The sequence below is a fragment of the Dermacentor andersoni genome, chromosome 2 (assembly GCF_023375885.2).
Source record: "Dermacentor andersoni chromosome 2, qqDerAnde1_hic_scaffold, whole genome shotgun sequence".
NCBI classification, from domain to species: domain Eukaryota; kingdom Metazoa; phylum Arthropoda; class Arachnida; order Ixodida; family Ixodidae; genus Dermacentor; species Dermacentor andersoni.
Window position 1 is genome coordinate 67474888 of NC_092815.1, and position 22590 is coordinate 67497477.

The 22590-nt window shown below is 43.0% G+C and overlaps 1 protein-coding gene across 2 annotated transcripts in view; it reads left to right on the top strand.

Moving 5' to 3' along the window:
- The window catches only part of Hyccin (PI4KA lipid kinase complex subunit hyccin), a 61718-nt gene that overhangs the window by 24375 nt on the left and 14753 nt on the right, over window positions 1–22590 (top strand). For both annotated transcript variants that reach the window (XM_050189124.2, XM_050189125.2), the window contains exons 7-11: window positions 2750–2868; window positions 3749–3844; window positions 11965–12099; window positions 14679–14766; window positions 21482–21641. In XM_050189124.2, coding sequence (XP_050045081.1) covers window positions 2750–2868; window positions 3749–3844; window positions 11965–12099; window positions 14679–14766; window positions 21482–21641 — 598 coding nt within the window. The remainder of the gene's footprint in view (window positions 1–2749; window positions 2869–3748; window positions 3845–11964; window positions 12100–14678; window positions 14767–21481; window positions 21642–22590) is intronic.

Genomic DNA, 22590 nt, shown 5'->3' on the forward strand with positions numbered 1-22590 from the left:
TTGGTGAGAAGAAAACAGTTGTACCTTCATATAATGAGGGTGGATATAAAGTATTCTTGGAGGTAACAAAGCAAACTAAAATTTTTTTCACCAGTATCGGCATGTAATGAACTTATGCTTCTCAAAATATTGAATATAGCCAAAATATTCTTGTCGGATGCGGCTTCATTATATAATGAGCTTTTACTACCTAGCCTTATGTTCTGAGCAAGGATGAATCCAAACTAATGTGAAATGTGCGTCTGCTAAGGCTCTTTTAGGGCTTTCGAACTGTTCAGTGTGAGACGGTAAGACCCAGAAATTGCCGTGAAAGGTCACAAAGGTTTATGCATGTGTGTTATCTGTGCAGTGTACTGCAGTGCTTACTCACAGAACGTGAAATTGCTGTTAGGGACAAAAGCTGAATAGCTTCCTGTGCTTGCTTCCACATAAATTAGGATTTTAGTTGATCTAGGAGCACGAGGACATCTTATCACAGATGTGGACCTAACACAATGCTGTGTGATGTTACTTTGTATGTTTTTGATGTACTATAGAAATCCAGTGTTTGGTTAACATAGCTTAAAGTGTTACTGTATGAATGAAAGGACGATGCCTATTTGTTCTTTCAATTTATTGTTGAACACTGCATAGTTTACAGTGCTACTGTCTGAAAACAAGGACAGGGCACTGTCCTTGCACTACAGTTTGCTTTTCTATACATTCATCCTAAAAAGCTAGAAGACGTGCACAACTCGTGATCCTTCCTATTGGCTATGAAGCACAAGTTTCAGCACAATCAGACAGGGAAAACAGACTAGGAATTGGGATCTTGTACTTATTTTTGAAAACTAGAACTCGTAACTGGGTTGATTGGTACACAGTTAAACCTCAATACATCAGTGTTGGTAAAATCAGAACTTTACTTCTTTATATTGAAATTTTGTTATATTGAAAGGCCCCCCTCCCCTTAGCATGTGCTTTATCATGTTACCACACATTCACTCCCTTCCCCCTTGCGGTCATCAAGCCACGAACCGTCTCTGCTCACCTTCTCACGCTTTCCCTCGCACCCATAGTGTACGACACAAAGGGTGTGATGGGATCTTATTGCCCTTGGACTTTATACAAAACATGACGGTGAGAGGGTCTTGTGTTTAGCACTAAAACTGCTACTCATGTTTGTCATTTATGTCCACACTGTTAGATATGGGACCTTTTCCTGAGCCTCCTTCGAGTTCACCAGGCCACATCGAATCGTGCCACAGCTAATTAAGGAGCGCAGAAGCACATCTACCCCGTTCCCGAGGCGCGGCACGTGCAAACGAGTTGGAGTCCCCCACCTCGTGCGCCGCAGGTGGAGCTATTCACTGCTTGACTCTTCCCAAAAGTGTAGCAGGAGTCTGGCACGGTTCCAGGTAATGTGGGTACTGAGCAAAGCTGCTTTGCAGCACTGAAACGTCGCCCCATCCGCCTATTGTGACGGCGCTTGCAAGTCAGGATGGCAATACCGCAGAGACAAGTAAGCCCTCGGACAATTGGGGCCCAAGGAGCGACCCTCGGCGCCGGGTGGGACACAATCGCACGGGCGCCTACCATTGGCCGAAAATGACGACACCTGAGCAGGCTCGCCGATTGGCCGAAAATGGCGTCACCTGAGCGGGCTCGCCGATTGGCCGAACGTGACGTGACTTCGAGACACCGAAGGGCTTAAAAGCCCGAGACCGGGAGCAGCAAGGGAGCATTCCTTCATTCATCTCTTTCAAGCTTCTTGCCACGGGCTGCAGCGTCCGAGTTGCTGCCAACCCGTAATGACTTTATGACTGTTAATTTCTTTGTACTCTCACTGTAAATAATGTAAATAAACCTCCAGTTTTCATCTCAACGTCTTCCTCAACCTCGGCCAACTCCCGCACCCAACGGCAAGGTCCAAAAATCGGGGGGACAGCAATTGGGATTGTCCTCCAAATCCTGACAACACCAGGCCGGGATAATTGACAACAAGAACGCCAAATCGGGCGCTGACGCAACCTAGGCTCAAGATACAAAACTCTGCGCATAGAATGTGCCGCTACAAATACATTATATCCTGCACGGACTTTGTACTTGGCATTTCTGACCTTCAAAATTAGGTGGCGCACACCGTGAGATTTTGGAGGCTGTAAGCAGCTCAATTGTTGCTCTGCTTTAATGGCCGCTGTCTATCACACGGCTCTCAATTTCAGTTGCATTTGAAAGCAGCCGCATTTAACTTAACCATTTGACCATCTGAAGTAGTGGCAGTTGCCATTTATTGCCTTGGTATTCCTTTGCAGCAGCAGTGAAATTTTGTTGCACTGAAATCGCATATAAACACGCTTTGCTATATTGAGCTTCAAGATGGATGGCATTCTATGGATAAGAAATTATAAAAAGTTATACTTTGTTATATAAAGACTTTAGTTATATCACAGTTTGTTGTATTGAGGTTTAACTGTATATGCTGATAAACTTAAAAAGTAAACTCATTTTTAATTATAGCATGCTGGTGGTTTGGCCATACTTGTCTTTTGTACCAAACAGCGATGACTGCAAATTACAACGATGATGATGGAACTACAGGGCACAACTGCCACTCCTTTGTCATGTCTCTGCATTGTCTTTATCTCGGTTTGTGTTTGCCACTCATCTCTATATGTGCCAACGTGGCCAAGGATGCATGCCGCTCGGGTATTGAGTCGAAACTTTTCATCAGTACCAATGTTGCTGGCCATGATCCTTGCCTGTGCAGCCCATATCGCTGCCGCAGCCCCAGCTGACTGAAAACATGCTGTCCAAGCTGGAGCATGGAGAGGGCAAAGCGACACAGGGCCCATATCTTGCAATTGATTCACTCAGCGCGAGCAACAGGTGAGAAGTGATGCTTCTGTTTTTCGACTTGACTGAGTGTGCCAGTTTCTCGTAGCCAGCGTTCGCTGCAGTTAAAGTATTATCTGTGGTGTTACCTCCATTACAAAGGACGGCAGTATGGAAAGAGACCCGCCGTGTTGGCTCAGTGCCTGTGGCATCACAGGCACTGAGCAGTCACATTCCAATGAGGCCAGAATGAAAAAAATTCTTGTGTACCATGCTTCAGGTACACATTAAAAAACAGCAAGGCTTCGAAAATAATCTGGAGACCCCCCACTATGGTGTCACTCATAGTCTTGTATGTTGCTTTGGTAATGTTAAATCCCATAATTTGATTTCATTTGTATGGGTCAAGGCAGTCCCGTTCCTTGCGATTGAAGTAACACCATTTCTAATCAGCTCTCCCAACAGTAGTAAGTTCTTGTTTGTGTGACCTGTCGTGTAGTTTTCATGTAGCAGATATTCTCATTGTCTGATTTGATCTTTTCTACGTCTTCCGTAGCACTAATATGGTAGAATTTCAGATCAGAACATACTGAATTCTGCAGGTGCTGCAATGTTTGCGTTTTGAATACTTTACTGCCAAAGGCATCTGCTTAGTCATCATAGTTACAGAAACCTGCATGAAAGCCATCATGTTTACTCTGCTGTTAGGGTAAAAAAAATAGTGATGGGGATTTCTAAAATTTAAAGAAAAGGGCAAGTAGCCTTGCGATCAAAGTTTAGGGGGCTTCCAGATGCATCTACATGATGGCTCTAATGTTCATGAGAGAGTGGTCTAGCAACAAAGCAAGTTCATTTATCATGTTCTAGAATGCTGTAGGGCCCCTTTAAGGATTGCACAGTTCTCTTTCTTCCTTTTGATTGAATTTTTTTTTAGGCTGCATGTGGCCATGGTCCTAATGCGTGTATACAACCAGTCCATCAGCACCATGCCTCAGGCATCCAGGGCCTCATTTTGCAAGATGTGCTCAAGGTCAGTGTGATCACCAGTGAATAATGGCCACTTTGCCCATTACGCCTATGTCTTAGGTACTACTGGTTTACTGTCCGCAAGTCTAAATTAATAGTATGGTAAGAATAGGGCAGGGCCAAACACATCTTTATTGAAAAGGAGGCAGAAACCAGAGTCATTTTTTTTCTTTTTCTTTTTTTTTAAATGTGAGCCCTAGTGTTATTTTTATTGCCAGCCCCCTTTCAAGGTTTAGCAGCGTTGTGTGTGAGTTCAATATTTGTAGCATTATTGTCACTCTTTTGTCTATAAATTAATTTATTAATTAGTTCATTGAATAATGCATATAAGAGATCGTTTCTAGACGTTAAAGAATTTTGAAAAATCACCTGCGTCAGACAGTATAATTCTAGTCTTTGAGCTGGATTATTCGAAGAGGCAGACGTGCATGAAAAATTGAAATGCATAATGATCTAATTAGCTATATTGACTAATTGCATTTAATTAATTATCTTATGGCATGTATTGCAATTTATGTATTGTAGCCGGTGGCTTGCAAGACATATCCACTTAGAACAAATTTTAAGGATGGTCTGGGTTTTGAGATATGTGTCGTCAAACTCGCTGTAAAAATGCGCTGTTCCACTTAATTCTTGGTGCTCTTTCATGCATTAAAGCTCAAGATAACTCAACGGCCTGCCATGTAGGCAAGGTGTATAGGTATAGGTGGTATTTCTTAGCACTCGTTCAAAATGAATCTTGAAGCTGGTGTCATCCTGAAAATTCATTCTAAGTGGATACGCATTGAAGCCTCTCTGGCTGCAATTCTTAAGTTGCAATTTGTGCCGTAAATAATTAAGTTGAATTAGTTAATTGTCAATTAGTTCAATTTGTGTTTCAATTTCTTGTGCAAGTAATGTCTGCCTTGTGGAATATTCCAGCTCAAAGACTAGAAGTTTCTACCTGCCACAGGCGATATTTAAAAATTACGCAAAGCCTGAAAATGATCACCCTGCATGATTAAAAAAATAGCATGTATTGTCTTTAGGGTTACTTTCTTCGACACTGTTGAGTATGATTTGTGTTAGACATTCACATGTTAGTCCAGTCAATGAAGTGTAGAACTAAGGTTTGCCTTTCCACTTATTGCTAGAATGTGCAGTTGATCCCTTTTTGTAATATTTTTAATGTTTTTGCTAATTGTGCCTGCTTATTTCAGATAGTGAGAAAAGAAGCACTATCTGTAAGTTAGTAATTACTGGCTTATATGTTTTGATCTTGCAATGTTGACTTATGGCTGTCTTAAAGGGACGCTAAAGCGAAACAATATATCAGTTTAGACAAAATAAAGCATTGTTTGAGAATCCTGCAGGCAGTAATTTCAAAATAATAGTTTGATTATTAGATGAGAAAATGAAGGTCGAAGCATCAGTACTTGAATTTCGCGCCAAACCCCTGACACTGCTACGTCAGTATGACGTCAGGGATTCCAAACTAAGTTTTCGCATTTGGGCGGTGTTGGCTGAGTAAAGGTTCCCGAAACTTGCCATGTTTAATATTTGATTCCTTCAGAACACAATGTAGTCAATCTGTACCGATGTATAATTAAGTAGGTCCTAGAATATGCCATCAAAATTCATGACGTCACAGCAACCAGGTGCGGGAACTTCAAGAAGGCGTCGACACCCATCTTTTATTCTTGCACTTTTTCTGGCTTCTCAAGCGTTTTATAGTGGCAAGAGTGGTGTTTTTGGTGTTGTAGAAAGGTAATTTACTGATGCAGAAGAAATCATTTTTCTCTTTAGTGTCCCTTTAAGCAAGTGTATTGTCACTTTAATGTTCTGCATGTTTTGTGACCTTGGCTATGAGTCCCACTATGCTCACTTGCAGATTAAATGACTACTGGCAAGGCAAAACTAAGCAAATCCTTTTTAGTTGTTCATTGGTAATTACCACATTGAATAGTGTGGGTATGATCTAGGGTTGCCATCTCTCCAGTGGATTTGGTTGAGTGGTTGAGGGCAAGGGGGCGGCTGGCAATGACCAAGCCTGGCAGTGCCAGGAGGCACCATTCCTTATGTGCAACGAAATTGCACACATCATTTTTAGTACTGCCAGAAAGGTGCTGTGTAATTTCCAGGCTATCACGACTGCCAAAACGGGTAGAGCTACTGTGAACGATTAGGGCCTACAACAAATGTAAGACCACTACAGAAACAAAACTGCCTTTTTGTTTGACTGTCATTCTTGTACAAATGACAGAAAAGAAGTACCTGATTACAATCACAATTACATCATTCAACACTGTAATTGATTACAGTGAACAATTACTGCCATGCAAAAGTAAATGAGCAATTACTGAAAATTAATTGCTTACTTTTATGTTACTTTTGTCTGATGATTTATTAACATTGCACAAATACAGTAAACACAAGTAGAATGAGCTAGTCTGGCTCTTTAAGTGCCCTCTCTGCAGTTCTTCACACGTTGCTTATCTTCACTAACAATTGCTTTTAAAAATTTTTTTTGGTCATCTGCCTAATTTTCTCGTGAGAACATTAGCAGTGACATTGTAAGATCACTTGACTATGGGACCTCCTAGAATTACTTTTTCTTTGAAAAATTGTCAATCGCATCAATAAACTGAAACTGAAACTTGATGTGTGCACTGGAGGGAAGGATGTTGTTGTAACCTACGAGCACTGGAAAGGAAAATTAGCAAGCAAAAGCCAATAACTATCTGCCTACAGTGGAAGAACTGAGCTCTAAACTTTACTGAACATGACCATTCTGATGGGGCGCGCTTTTGCTGTATATAACACGAAACCATCGCAAAATGCAGACCTCATGAGACAGGTAATTTAAAGGGGTCATGTACCACTTTTTATCAAATTCAAGAAATGCATTTGGAGTTAAATTAGGCTATTTCCGAAATACTTTGCCGTAAAAGCTTCTTCAGTGCATTTAGCAGAAGGGGAGTTATTGGCCATCAAACATGCCACTTGTGGTGCTTCCACTCCTTCATCAATGATTTGCACTGTGAACGCCATGGTGAAGCGGGATGTGCCCGCAACGCTCCGCCTACAGAACGCCACCGTGACGCACAATTCAATTCTGTATGTTCACGTAGACGCCACTATTTCCAATTTTGCTGCTTATGACGCGCCGAACACGGTTTGCCTCAATGAGCCAAAGTGTGCTCAGCCAGTTAGGGTGTCCAGATGTCCTCCTGCCCTGCCGGCAAGGAGGACCTTGAGGCACCCTAAGCCACTGGACTCGTCATGACACCCTGCAGAAGCTGCGGTATCTACGCTACATAACAGACAGCAGCTATATGAAATTGCAGCATTTGCATTGTGCATGATTTGGCTTGAGTGCGCACGTCCATATGCTCCTGTCTTATTGTGCTATGTAATACGGGCCGGCTTTGTCCTGCACCAGCTTGGCCAATGGATAGTAGCCACATCCAACTTGTGCACTTTGAAGCATTATCAATAACTCATTACGAAGCGAAGTCTGTCAAGGCAACCAGGACCGGACCAACCAGGAGCGGTTGCAACCAGGACCGGCCAAGATTGAGCGTGTGCTGGCAAGCGTGCATTCAATAGCAGCCGCTTATGGGAATTTGCTATCATCATCAGCATCATAATCATCAGCCTGTTTTATGTCCACTGCAGAACGAAGGCCTCTCCCTGCGTTCTCCAATTACCCCTGTCCTGCGCCAACCGATTCCAACTAGCACCCGCGAATTTCCTAATTTCATCGCTCCACCTAGTCTTCTGCCATCCTCGACTGTGTTTCCCTTCTCTTGGTACCCATTCTGTAACCCTAATGGTCCATTCATTATCTAACTGGCACATTGCATGACCTGCCTAGCTCCGTTTTTTTTTCTTGATGACAATTACAATATCGTCGATACCCGTTTGTTCTCTGATTCAAACTGCTCTCTTTCTGTCTCTTAACCTTATGCCTAGCAATCTAAGTTCCTTCGCTCTTTTGCGCGGTCCTTAACTTGTTCTCAAGCTTCGTTGCCAGTCTCCAAGTCTCTGCCCCACATGTCAGCACTGGTAAAATGCACTGATTGTACACCTTCCTTTTCAATGGTAATGGTAAGCTTCAAGTCAGGAGCTGACAATGTCTGCCACATGCGATTCAACCCATTTTTATTCTTCAATGAATTTCCTTCTCATGGAATAGAATTTCCTATATTACGAAATAAAGCATCAAGAAAGGAGGGAGGAGCAGGCTTCTGTTGAGAACAGAGTGTTCAAGAGAATGGTGGCTTCGTGCTCCGCTTGTGAGCTCCATGCGCTGTGCACGACTGCAGAATCTGGCTAAGGTGTTCACAGCAGCGTATGCTACCCACGGACTATGTTATTTTCACCAAGCCCAAGGGGTGGTTCGAGGCCCCTCTAAGATGAAGGGAGAAATACTAAGTGCCGGGTCTGGCCGTTTAAATATGCACTTCCAGGAGGCACATGGCACAACCGCAGGTGTTATAGTTTAATTTCTGCCAAATTCAAGTGTACGAAGCTTGTTGCCTGTTACAGCCTGTCTCACCAGTAATGTAACTGGTTATATGAATGCAGTTGGGTACAAAAATAAGTAATTGATTTGCAGTAAGCATTACTAAGTAAAAGAACACTACTTTATACTTGATCAATTACAAAACTACAGTTAAACCTCAATATAACAAAGTCGGTAAAATTGGCAATTTGCTTCGTTACATAGAAATTTCATTATATTGAAATTCAATCTTTTATGCAAGTAAGTACAGTCACTGGGGCGATTTTCGTTGCATGGAAGAGGCTACAAAATTTTCCATGCCACGTTGACAATATCTTCACATCGGTGGTACGAAGCAAAGCCAGGCTTGCTTTCGCATCTACTGCACCCCCGCAGCTGATAAGTGTCATCTGCATTGCTATTACGAAAAGTGCCAGCAGCGGAGAGTAATTGTTTTTTCTGCCTCTTGCTTCAACGTGTCTCTGAAACTCAAGATTACACAACCTCCAGCATTAAATGTGCAGGAAGACAGCACACAATGCTATGCCATTTCAGTTCGCCCAGTCTTTGCATATGTCACAGATTACCTCTAAAACAGGGCACATGGGCTGCGTATGCGCACAGCCACGCTGAAAGCCATGCTGCACAGCCATGGCTGTGCTAAAAAAAAATTAATGATTGTGTCAATCTGTCTTCCACTACACCCCCTCCCTCCCTCGTGCATGCTTAATTGTGTTACCATGACCTCACTCCCCTCCCCTCTTTCCTCTTGCTCACATGAGAATTTGGTGCTCGTCAAGTCACCATCCTTCTCAGCTCACCTTTGCACGCCTTCACTCGCACCTAAAGCATACAATGTGCGGTGCCCAATAGGATCTTATCGCACTTCAACTTTATGCGGAACATGATGGTGCTCTGCTTCAGTGATCACTCTCAGTGGCAAAGCGCATGATTTGAAAGGTGCGTTTGCAAGCAGCCGCCAGTAATTTTAGCATCTCACCATCTGTGTTTGCAGAAGCTTTTGTTTATTATCTCGGTTTTTCTTCGCGGCGGCAGTGAAATTTTGTTATATTGAAATCGCGTGTTAACATGCTTTATTATATTTAGGTTCAAGATACATTGTGTTCCATGGTAAAAAAGTTATAAAAAGGTAAATAACTTGTTATATAGAAAAGTTTGTTATATTGTGGATTAACTCCTCCAAAAAGTGTAATTACATGTAATTTGTTACATGTCTGATGAGAATGTAACAGAAGTAGAGGTGAGCAACATATCAACTTTATCTAATACAAATCAAATACAAATAGTAAGCATCGTACGTTAAATCGAATATCAAATAATGAAACCCAGATGCATATATTTACAGCAGGAGTAAATATCTCGATAAAATTAGGTACCACACTTGTAATGAACAGTGAAAAAATTGTAGCTAAATATCAGGGACAAAGGATCAGTTTTAAACACAACATGACTACCGTATTTACTTGAATCTAACGCACACTTTTTTTTTATAAAACGGGTCCAAAAATTGTGTGTGCGTTATAGAGTACGACTCTAAATCAGCGTTTCCATATCTTCGTCAGCATTTAAAAAATGGCACCCTCGTACGTGTTTCGAGCCTAGCTGCCGTAGCTTTCTCCATGCACTGTAGTACGTGTGCTTAGGCGATGCTTCCTTTGGCTTAAGTTAGTGCACCGCATGGAGGAAGGATGGTGCACCATCTGTCTTCCCGTTTTCTGCGTTTGCTCTGTCAGCGTGGAAGCGCTGACTGCAAAGACATGCCGAATTCATCACGATGCCCCAATTAAAAGGAGAGTGATCATGTGTGCAGAGACAGACAGAAATCAAGCCGCATCACAGGCATTCGGAGTTCCCGAAACTTGCGTGCTGGACTGGCGCAAACAGGAGAGGCGTTCTACACTGGCGGCTGCTATGTACGGCGCAGCCGTGCGACCTCTATCTTGAAAGCGATTTGCGACGGAGACATGAGTCTACGCATCTAGGTGCACCGCTCTGTGTCCTCGTCGCTTAGTTCACGTCGAAGTGAGAGGCTGCACAAAAGTCAATTCCCTCGCTCCTGCTACCATACTTCCTCACTCCAGCGTTTAAAGAGTTTCTGTGGTCATTGAGCGAAACATGTTCACGTTTGCTTGTGCGCGCATGACACCATGCTTTTTAATTTAGTGAGTAAGCAAATATTTAAAAGTTTATACGGCCGATGAAACTACGATCCTTACTTTTCGTAGAGCTGTCTACTAATTTGCTATTGTAATCGATGCTTCGCCTTTCAGGCGAAGCTGCGAATTTTTAATTTATTGCAACTTTAGTGCATTGGGAATAAATCTTTGGTTTTCTCCAAATTAGAGAAAGTTGTATTTCTGTATGAAACAATGAGGTGTGCAGTACTGTAAAGGAGTTTTCTTTTTTTTAGGTCACGACGAATGGGTGCGCGTTACAATCGAAGGCGGTTATTTATTTATTTATTTTTTGGCCGTAGAAAACAAGTGCGCGTTACAATCGAGGGCGCATTAGAATCAAGTAAATAAAGTAATTGTCATAAAGAAACTGTACATATAGCCTCTCAACATCTTTAGAGACTGGTTGCAAACAAGCTTTCCAAGAATGAATGGCTGCTGTATGGAATGGTGCTTTCCAAAAAATCTAAGTAAATGGTTGCTGAAAAGAGGTAGAAAGTTGCGGAATGAAAAAGAAAAAGAAAGTTGATTGCTGCTGTATGCACTGGCACTTTTCAAAGAGGCTAAATAAATGGTTGCTGGAAATAGGTAGGGAGTTGTGGAACACGATAGAAAAAGGCTAATGGGCAGGTGTGCGCGAATCTTTTCTTTAGCCCGGCCATGGATATGCACGACTTTCAGCGTGGCTGAGCAAATACGCTGCCCACACGGTCTTTTTTAGATCCACAAACACTGAATGACAGAATGAAATGAAACTCGGGTTGTCAGGGCTTCTGCTGCGAAACCGAAAACTTGACATTGATTCCCTTCTGATAATTTTGCGATGGTGTGTTTAGGAGACGTAGAGCAGTAACAATACCTTAACAGTCGGTTGTTGCAAAATATTTCGTTAGTTTTGATATTCATAAATACCAAATGTAGTTTCTGTTCGAATACGAATAAATTAGTGTGTAATATTTGAAGCTTTGAATATTCACCCACCCCTAAAACATGACAAAAGAAAAGAATGTGCAACTGAGCTGTCATATATAACAAATCTTGCTTTTTTTTTTCTAGGGAACAACAATAAATAAAACACTCGGAAAATTCGGTTGTCCTGACTAGGTCATGTCAGACTCGGGACATTTACTTTGAAAGCAGGGACTGCACGCTTATTCAGGATGGCTGGCAACCCTCGTACAATTTTGAATATACTGCTTTGATGAGTGGTGTTGTGTTCCAGCACGCAGCTTGTAGGTTTGGGCTTCAACAAAAATTTCATTGCAGGCACAAAATGAATGCATAACTTGCTTCCTGTGTAGTCACGAGTAATCTGACTGCCTATGGCTGCTTTTATAAACCTGCCTGTCCAGTTTCACTTTACACTATTAAGCTTTGATGCATTACATGACATAAAACATGTTACGTAGTCCGTCAACTGCTCTCCTTCCCAAAACTGTGCAGGGTCGTGAACCAAGGGACATTAGAAACAGTTCGACGGATGTCCTTCGACAGCAGCTTGCCGGGCAGCTTTGCACCACGTGTCAACTTGAATTCACAGGTCCTCCTGGAAATGCTGCAAGCTATATACTACTCCATGTAAGCCAACCTGTTCAGCATATTCACTATCTCTGTCATCTTGGTGGGTCAGCTAGTGGACAACGGACAAGGGAGAGGAAGAACACAAGGATGACACGGATCCGTTTTCCTCTTTGTCTGTTGTCTTCTAGCTGGCACACCAAGATGAATATGCACCAAATAGCACAACTGTCCATTCCTCCAATATTGTCACGATGCACTTGTTGAAGAAGAGTAAGCATAATCCTGTGGGCCAGAAGAAGAGCTGTGTAAGCACTCTGAGTTGGTGCTAGCTATGGATTTTTTGAAAATAAATGCCTTTCCTTAGCATAACAGTTAGATTCTACAGCTTTACCGAACTATTAAACTCTTATTTTATTGTTGCTCTTGTCAAATTTCTTATGACCACATTCACTGTGTTGTAACGAGGAATTACCGTATTCTTCTGCTTGTAACCTGCACCACACATTGCAATTGCCCAGGGAAAAAAAGAAAGTCAGCACTTATAACTTGCAGAAATAACTGCATACAAGAACGCTGAAATCTCCATAAAAACAACCTCCATTCGTGGATGCATGATTCATTCACATAGTCTTCGACCAGTGGCTCTGTTCCCGATCTCTTTAGCAGCACTGGTAACCTGCAGCTTCTCCTACGCCCTAAAGGACTGCTGTCGAGCGCATTTCCTTGTTATTGGAGTTCTGGTTTGCCGGTTCCGCACGCCAACTACAAAACGTGAAACTACCTGGCGTGGTTGCTTAGTGGCTTTGGCATTGCGCTGCTAAGCATGAGGTCGTAAGATCAAATCTTGGCCATGGTAGCCTCATTTCGTTAGAGGTGAAATGCAAAAGTGCCTGTGTGCCATGCATTGGGTGCACATTAGAAGACCCCAGGTAGCCTAAATTAATTCCGTGCCCCCCACTGTGGCATGCCTCATAACCATCATCCTGGTTTTGGCACGTAAAACCCCAGAATTTAATTAGTCAAATGTAAAATACTGACCTGGAAGGAAAAAAAAAAACGGGCGACCTTGAAAGAGGGAAGAAGGGAGCTTCAACATGCAGGGACGGGGAGAGGATGGGACTCCCAAGGCGATAATGTAACCTTAAATGATGAACTTTGCCTTGAAATATGGCTGCAGCATATTTTGGTTTCGCGGCAGTGCACACAGCGCTGCCGTGAAGCCACATGTCAAGGCAGAAGTAATGCTGCCATGAAGCCAGACCTCCAAGGCAAAATTCGCGTATAATCTGCACCCTGACTTTACTGTTAAACTTTTTTAATGTTTTGGTGCAGGTTATACATGCAGAAATACGGTACCATAGATGTATAGATTTGCAACGCTAGTTAATTAGCATACCGACTGTGCCTTGATCACTGAAACAAGACAGTAGTGCATAAGCATACCTGATAACCTTTATGATTTTATTGTAACACACCCATTGTTAAGAGGTTTACGACTGTAGTATCTACATCTATAAATTTACAATTTTTCATTTGCGTCCACTTCGGGGTAAAATTTTTTTTTAAATTGCGGAATAGAGTCCTTAGTCAATTTCTTAGCCTCATTTTTTGGACCTGCTGGATTAATCAGACCTACGCACTATCCATTATTCACTTATTGATATAATGTAAAAAAGAAAGACAGTATCTTTAGCGTATGCTAAGAGGATGAAGGCGAAAGCCTGTGTGCTCATGAGACATTAATTAAATTACTTGACATTCTCATTCAAATGTATTGTTACTTCCTATTACTTGTGTTCTCTTGTTTTAATGTGAAGACATTACATGGCTCATGAGGTGGAAATCCCGGCAAAAGTTAAAGGTTGAGGGTTTTACTCCCACCAAAGGTCGTGGGTTGGAATGCCTTAAATAACTTTCTTAATTAACTGTGCCTTCATTAACTTCGCCTTAATTCATACCAAAGGTCATGGGTTTGACCATCACTGGTGCACCATCAATTTTGGTGTCATTGAATTTTGGTCCCACGAGAGATCAAGGGTTTGACTCCCATCGAAGATTGTCGGTTCAAGTGCCTTAATTAACTTTGCCTTAACACCAAATGTCGAGGGTCCGGCTCCCACCAGTTGCCGTGGGTTTGAGTTCCATCAATGGTTGTGGGTGGCACTATCAATTTCGCTGCCATTGAATTTTGGTGCCATAACACTGGACGGTCAGTTTTTCGATAATGCCATAAATGGATTTCTCAACCCAGGAGACACTTAAGGCTTTGGCCTTAATGTCGGCCGCCGTTTTATGTATCGTTCATGAATGAACATCATGGACATTTTCGTTTGTGACACAGAGTATTCTTGCTGCAACTATAGAGCAGACTGCCTGCTCACAGCATCTCTACAGAACACACTTTCCTAATTTCTTAAATATGCAGTCTGCATCTTGAGTAGTGAAATAATTTTTAGTATGTTTCACGAAATATATTAGTATTTTCTGGTTTCAACCATGGTATTTTTCAGCTGCTAAGGTTGGCAGGTCTAGACAAGCATTGTGAAAGGCCTAAAGTTATTTCCCAAGTGGGCTGTAAAGTGATGACATGTAGGTAGCGCAAACTGCAATCTGTTCTGGTGCATTGATTTGTGCAGGTTCAATGGCTTATTTGCCCTTGCACATCAAGCCCTGAACGACATTCATCGGCGAGCCATGCAGCAGATGTACTCTGATGTCTTAGTGGTGAGTTATTTCATGCTTACCTATATTGAAACGTTGCCCAATTGGTTTCATCTTTCTTGGCCATTACTAAAATAGCACCATATTTATCTGATTCTGATGCGCCCCTGAATCTAACATGCACCCAATTTTCGTGCGCTTATAGTAAGAAAATAAATATGAACCTAAATGTAATACCAGGGAAAACACGGGGAAGGCGAGAGATGGAAATTCAAGACGATGAGCAAAACAAGAACAAGGTGAAAGCAGGAGCGAACGTTTCGACAAGTGGACTTGTCTTCTTCCATATGCTTTCCTCGCCACAGTATATATAGGTGGGGTTCTTTTATTTTTTAAAGGGGAGAGGGCGTAAGGCGGGTGGGTGTGGTAACGAGCGAAGACGTGTTAGCATGTCGAACTGAGAATGAAGTAGTGTGGTGCACAAGGCCAGGGTCACGGCCGTCTGTCAATCACATGTGAGGGCCCGTGTGTCAGCCGGCGTGTCAACAGGTGTTAGCATGTCGAACTGAGAATGAAGTAGTGCGGTGCACAAGGCCAGGGTCACGGCCGTCTGTCAATCACATGTCAGGGCCCGTGTGTCAGCCGGCGTGTCAACAGCGTGCACAGCAGAGCTCTATTACCTGTTTCACTGGTGGTCGTAGGCTATCGTGTCTCTGGAAGAGATAATAGAAGGAGCAGCAGAAACCGGTGCTCATTAAAAAAAAAAAAAAGGAAGAAAATACTGAGATAGTATAAATAAATAAATAAATAAATAAAAGGGTAAATGGAAAGAAGGAAAAAAAGAAAGGAGAAAGAAAAGGAGAAAATAAAACACTAAGAAACCAAACTAAGTGTTGAAATTTGGCATAGTGAATAGATTGTAAAGCTCCTTTTGAAACGTTTACGCCTATTGGTCGCAATGTCTTGAACTTATGGATAAGGTATGATTCTCTGTGTTTTCTTTCTCGTTCAGAATGGAAATTTGACTGTAAGATGTAGAGTTTAAGTTCATCAAAGCTATGACCTGGTTGGCTGAAATGCTCGGCGACGGCTTTGGGAAGTTTTTTAGCTGTGTCCGCGTGATGTCCGTTTAATCACGTTCATTGATTGTCCTGTTTCACCGATATATTGTTTCTTATAGAAGGAACATTCAAGCATATAAATCACATCTGAACTTGTACAAGTGAAGCCAGATTTGACTTCGTGTGTATAACTATTTGCAGTGCTTTTAATTTTAATCGCACTTTGAAGGTGACTGCAGGTTTTGCGCCTGGGGCGACAACATGCTTCTAATACGGGGGCATGCTGTTGGCTGACTTTTGTGTGCACTAACACATCTTTAAAGTTCCTTTTACGGCGATAGGGTGCACTAACATGTCTTTAAAGTTTCTGTTGCGGATACAGAAACTTTAAAGACATGTTAGTGCACCCACCAATAATAAATGCTTTTTATGTAATTTTCCCTCTTTGTAAGTCTACTTCATTTACCATATTGAAGTAAGATATTTGGATGCACCTGGTCATGTTACCAATCATTCTGATGAGAGGAACTTCTGGTAAGGAGAACAAGTTTTCATGGTCCCTTTGTGTTTGGCTTAAAGGGAGTCTAATGTACCTTAATGGTTATGACTAAACCAGGATGCTTGAGGATCAATACCCGATCTCCGCCACTGCAAACTTGACCTCTCTGGTTCAAGGTACAATGATCAAATTCAAAACTACCATGTCGATCTTGCACCCTAATATATTGTCACATAGTAGTGACGGTAAAGAACACAGTAGCAATACTGTGAATGACGAAACTAACCTTTATAGGGCGAACCTGTGCCCACAAAAGCATGCTGCACTTAAAGCACTATGATAGTGGCGAACACAGTCGGCGATCGTCGAAATCTGGGGAGGTATTCCGTAAGAGTCCACTTAGTGGACATGTCCATTTCGTCTGCTGCTGAAGTGCTGATTGGCTGTGGTGCCTCGCTGCTGCGGATGCGCAGCCCAGCCTAGCTAATAAGAATTTCAACAGCAGACGAAATGGACATGTCCACTAGGTGGACTCTTACAGAATACCTCTTCTGATCTGCCGGTCAAGCGTGTCTGCTTTTATACACGAGCCATCAAACATTCCAGAAGCACTGGTGCCCGCGGGTCTTCCAGAAAGATATACACCATTCGCGTCGCGATTACATGCAATCAGATTATACAAGGTTCAGTGACAACAGTGGATAGACAGCGGATAGAACCATCGATAACATTCCAGAAACTTCCAATACATGCAGGCGTGTCCCGCGCTGAGCGATAACATTTGTTAGATGGTGAAAAGCGCTCATCCAACAAAGATAAACAAGTCCACGTGTCAATGCCCCCCCTCTCAAAAAGCATTGTCCTGATGCTACAAACATAACAGGAGAGCGAAACACAAAAGGACACTTATCAAAGAAACAAAGTCCAAAGTAACGCAGTTCAAAAAAAGAAAGTCCAAAGGTCAGCTACGCAAAGTCCCAATGTTCATTAGCACTGGTAGAACGGCTTGTCGCACAACATGGACTATTTCAGGTCGTGAGCGGTGCCGCTGTGGTAGCGAAATGCCGTGTGGTACGACTTCATAGTCGAGTGCGCCAATGCGTCGGATGATCTTGTAGGGTCCGAAATAGTGGCGTAAAAGCTTTTCTCTAGGTTCTCATCGGCGTATTGAAGTCCAAACCCAAACAGGGTCGCCGGGCTGGTACTCGACGTAGCATCGTTGAAGGTTGTAGTGACGGCTGTCATTCGTCTGCTGGTTCTTGACCCGCAGGTGGACGAGCTGTTGGGCTTCTTCGGCGCGCTGGAGATAGGTGGCAATGCAAGATTCTCTTCATCGGAGACGTGCGGCATCATGGTGTCGAGAGTTGTCCAGTTCCTGCCGTAAACCAGCTTGAACGACGTGATCTGTGTTGTTTCTTTCACCGCCATGTTGCAAGCAAACATTACGTACCACAGGACGGCATCCCAGGTCTTGTGTTCGACATCGACGTACATTGCTAGCATATCGGTGAGGGTCTTATTCAGGCGCTCCGTAAGACCATTTGTCTGCGGGTGGTAGGCAGTTGTCCTCCTGTGGCTTGTCTGACTGTATTGCAGAATGGCTTGGGTGAGCTCTGCCGTAAACGCGGTTCCTCTGTCGATGATAAGAACTTCTGGGGCGGCATGTCGCAGCAGGATGTTCTCGACAAAGAATTTCGCCACTTCGACTACGCTTCCTTTCGGCAGAGCTTTCGTATCAGCAAAGTGGGTGAGGTAGTTCGTCGGCATGATGATTTACTTATTTCCAGATGTTGACGTCGGAAAGGGTCCCAGCAAATCCATCCTGATCTGCTGAAATGGTCAGCAAGGAGGCTCAATCGGCTGTAGTAATCCCGCTGGCCTTGTCGATGGTGTCTTGCGTCGCTGACACTCTCGGCATGTCTTGACATAACGGGCAATGTCAGTGGTCAAGCGCAGCCAGTAGTACCTTTCCTGTATCCTTGATAGCGTCCAGGAGAATCCAAGATGTCCAGCGGTCGGATCGTCATGTAGGGTGTGCAGTACTTCTAGACGCAGCGCTGAGGGAACAACAGGAAGGTAACTGGCGTGAACTGGTGAGAAGTTCTTCTTTACGAGTAGGTTGTTTTGAAGCGAGAATGTAGACAATCCTTGCTTAAATGCCCTAGGGACAATGTCAGCGTTCCCTTCCAAATACTCGACAAGGCTTTTTAGCTCTGGGTCTGCTCATTGCTGTTCAGCAAAGCGTTCTGCCCTTATTATTTCAAGGAAGGTGTCAACCTCGTCATCTTGCGGCGGCGGGTCGATGGGGGCACTTGATAAGCAATCAGCATCAGTGTTTTCATCCAGAATTGTAGATTACAGTGATGTGATATTCTTGCAGTCTGAGGCTCTACTGTGCCAGGCATCCTGAAGGGCCCATTAAATTTGCTAGCCAACACAATGCGTGATGGTCGCTGACGACTTTGAACGGCCTGCCACATAGGTAAGGACAGAATTTCGCTGTAGACCAAATGATGGCGAGGCATTTCTTTTCGGTCATAAAATAATTGCCTTCTGCTTTTGACAGCGACCGTCTAGCATAAGTTATAACCCATTCAAGTACGTCTTTCCTCTAGACTAGGACAGCACCAAGCAGCAGGGCGGAGGAAGGTGGTGGGTAGGGGCACTGGCCTCCCTGCTCTTTATAGTTTTCTCATATCAGCTCTGCCATCCCCCTATTTTGATTTTTTCATGCAACCCGGTTATAACAATTATCGGTTATAACAAGGGAATTTTAGTGGCTCTTGAATATTGTTATAAGTGTTATTAAACACTTCTCTGAGGATGTTATGAACAGTGTGGCTCATCCCTGTGTTGAGATACATGGTCAAGCTCTGTGTTGAGCCATGTGATGTCACGTGGCCGGGACATCAAAGAACACAGTAGCAATACTGTGAAACACAAAACTAACTTTTATTGGGCGAACCTGTGCCCACAAAAGAGGCTACACTTATAGCACAACGATAGCGGCGAACACGGTCGGCGATCGTCAAAAATCTGATCAGCGGGTCAAGCGCGTCGGCTTTTATAGAGCAGTCGTCGAATGTTCCAGACTAATCGTTCGGACCCGCGTGCCTTCCACAAAGTTCTACACCATTCGCGTCACGCGATGAAATCGGATAACATAAGGTTCGGCGACAACAGACAGCGGATAGAAGCATCGATAACTTTCCAGAAACTTCGGATACATGCAGGCGCGTCCCACGCTGTGCGATTACATTTGTTAGGCGGCGAAACGTGGTTGCCCGATACAGATAAGTACACGTGTCAATATGCAACCTCTTCTCTTTTTTTTCTACCATTCTTTCATCTGTCCTTTTATTTGCTTCTCTTTTGTTTATTATGTAGGTGTAGATGTGTACATGTACAGTTTATGTGTCTTGTTCCTGTGCCATGTAAATGCTGTCATTACTTTTCACTTCTCCACGTTTTGTGTTTATTGCACTTTTTTGTGCATTGGTTATGCTTTCTTGCTGCTGCAGCATACAGTGTTCAGTTAGTACCGTAGTGTGCCACACTAAAGGCACCAAGCTGTTTTTGGTCACATGACAATAAATAAGTAAATAAATAAGTAAGTAAATAAATAAATAAAATAAATCAGTTTGCACAAAGAACAGAATAGGCTGCTTTTTGCAGCATTTATACTGACTGCAAAGTGTGTGATGCAATTAGACCATCTCGCATGCACTCCAGGAGCAACTGGACTTGGGCTCAGAGTTTGAACTTGCATCATATCCCAGCCCAATGTTCATGCTACAGGGCTGACAGTAGTAATCGCTTGTCACAAAAGATCAAATTAACACATCAGTTTCTCCTACCGACCATTGTTCCTTGTGAAAAATTCCAGCAGAACCCACCACATGATGGTGAACGATGTTTATGTGATTAGTGTTTAAGTGATGCAGCAACTCACCATACCGCTGGAGACACCTTTATTTGCAATCTGTAGGGAGAGATGTAGGCTAAGAATGCTAATCGCATTAATACACCCATGCACCACAGTGCCACCTCTGACCACAGCCTCTACACTTTAGGACAGCACAAACAAACTGTTTCTAGATGCAGCCCCCCCAACCGCAGCCAGTTTTGTCATGCTGGCCACCGCATACTACAGTGTCTATGCCTTTGGGCACCACAAAGAAAACTTCACTAAATGTGGCCTCCCAACCACATCCAGTTTTGTTGTGCTGCCACTGTAGAATTTGGGTGGAGCCTATCTGGCTTCAAATGAACTACGGCGTAATTGCATAGGCATCTTTTTCAGGCATAAACCATTAATTTTTATTGTCAGATTGAAGAGAGTGCAGTGAATTCTCACTTTTATCTGTCAGACATGTAATTTCCTTTTTTTTTGTTTCTTGAGGAAGAGCAACGTTTTAGGGGCTAAATTGCAGACAACAGCACACCAAAGTGGGCAACGTAGGCTAAGAATGCTTATTGCATTAAAGCTAACTCTAGGTGATGTTACCTGTTAACCGAGCTAAATGTAGCTGAAACAGCATAAAGAAAGGCACTGCGCCGATATAGGTTGTAGAATAACTGTGTGATCCGTTTATCTCAACTTATTTAATTTAGCTTTGGTTTATTCATCGTTTTTGTGATCAGCCTTCAGGTTCCAATAATCAAGCATTAGACAGCATTATATACAATGTTTTGCTAGTTCACAACTTACCTCATTTCTAATTTCGTATAGAACAGATTTCGTGTGTAACAGACTCTTTCTCGCTGGATTATTACAGCCTGTTGCAATGAGTATTGACTGCATGCAGATACAACAGTCTATTTGTGTGCTCTAAAAGCTTATAGCATTAAAATTTTCTGGGAGAATGAGCTTAAAGTGCAGTTCACAAAAGCTCTGGGAATGTAGGTCTGGACTTATCTTCAAATAGCAGGCAATCTTCCAAATGATTTGAGGATGGAAACATTGAATGTGCTCATAGACTTCCTGTCATTCCAAGTGCATACACATTCGTACAGTTTTATAATTTAACACTGAAAGGCTGCTTCTCCGTATTTGTATTGTGTTGCTGTTTAGGCTGGAATCCTTTCAGAAGTAGTTGTATATTGGGCATGCAGCAACTGTTGCCTATGTTAAGCTAGTGTTAAAGGCATGAAAATAAGACCAGAACATTTTGTTGGAGAGTCTTGTCTTGCTTTGATGTTTTGCTGTTGTGTACAGGTGACAAGTGCCATCAAGAATTCACTAATGGCTAGCCAGTGTGGACAGCCAGCCGAGGGGCCGATGGGCATCAGTGTGGCTATTTCACCCACCACCTCCACGACCACAGTATCAAAGGCCATCATCACCAATGCCTCGTTCCGCACCAAGAAGCTTCCAGGTCTGTGGCAGAACTGGAGCTATTTTCTCCCTCAATCACTTGCTGACGTATCGCTCTCTGTGCACACTGACACCTGTATAAACATGTGCCAGTATATATGGCAGTGGCTTTTGTGGGTGGGCACACTTCTTTACTGCATTATTTTGCATCATCAAGTTTGTTGCCATGATGGCAATTGAAAAGTATGGCTATGTCTAAGGTATGGCTAAGACATACCTGCAGCTACAGTGGGGAGGAGACATCGAGCTGGGTGCTCAATTTATATTCATTTCTTTCTTATGTTTCTTTTTTATCTTGCCTATAGTTTGGCATTATTTAAAAGGAAGCAGTATAGTATGTGATGAATATACCATCAATGCAACATGTAGAATGAACGTGTAGACCACAGTTAAAACATAGCAGAATGAGTGCGCTGTCAATTCAGTCTAACTACTTTTTTTTTATTTGACTCTTATGGGGCCGACAAAATTGATATTATTATCTGGAGGGGTGAATTAAACAAGTAGAAACACCAAAATACACCACTGATTCATTTGCCATTATAGTGCAGACCACTTATAATGTAACCACATATAGTGCAGGACTGGATAATGCAGTCTTTTCTGAGTTCCGTTTGCCCACCTAGAACTCAGTGTATATGCATAGTCCTTATAGTGCCCCTGCACAAGGTGAACTGCCAGTTGTAATGCAACTGCCAGGAAATCTTGCGGCCAAGTGAGGCAGCGAGTGCATTTCTCAGTGAGGTGCACTGGCCGAGGAGAGAGTGACATCGCCAGTGAGGAGGAGGAGGAGGCACAGAGTGAGCAAGCAAGGAATATACAAAAAAGGAAAACCGCGGTGACAGCTGTGTTCTGTGGCTGTGCGGGGGTTGCCTCGGTGATGGAGAAGCTTTTGCTCCAGTCACTTGACAGCAGCATGCGCTCCGCACCAAACGTGTGCTCATGGTTGC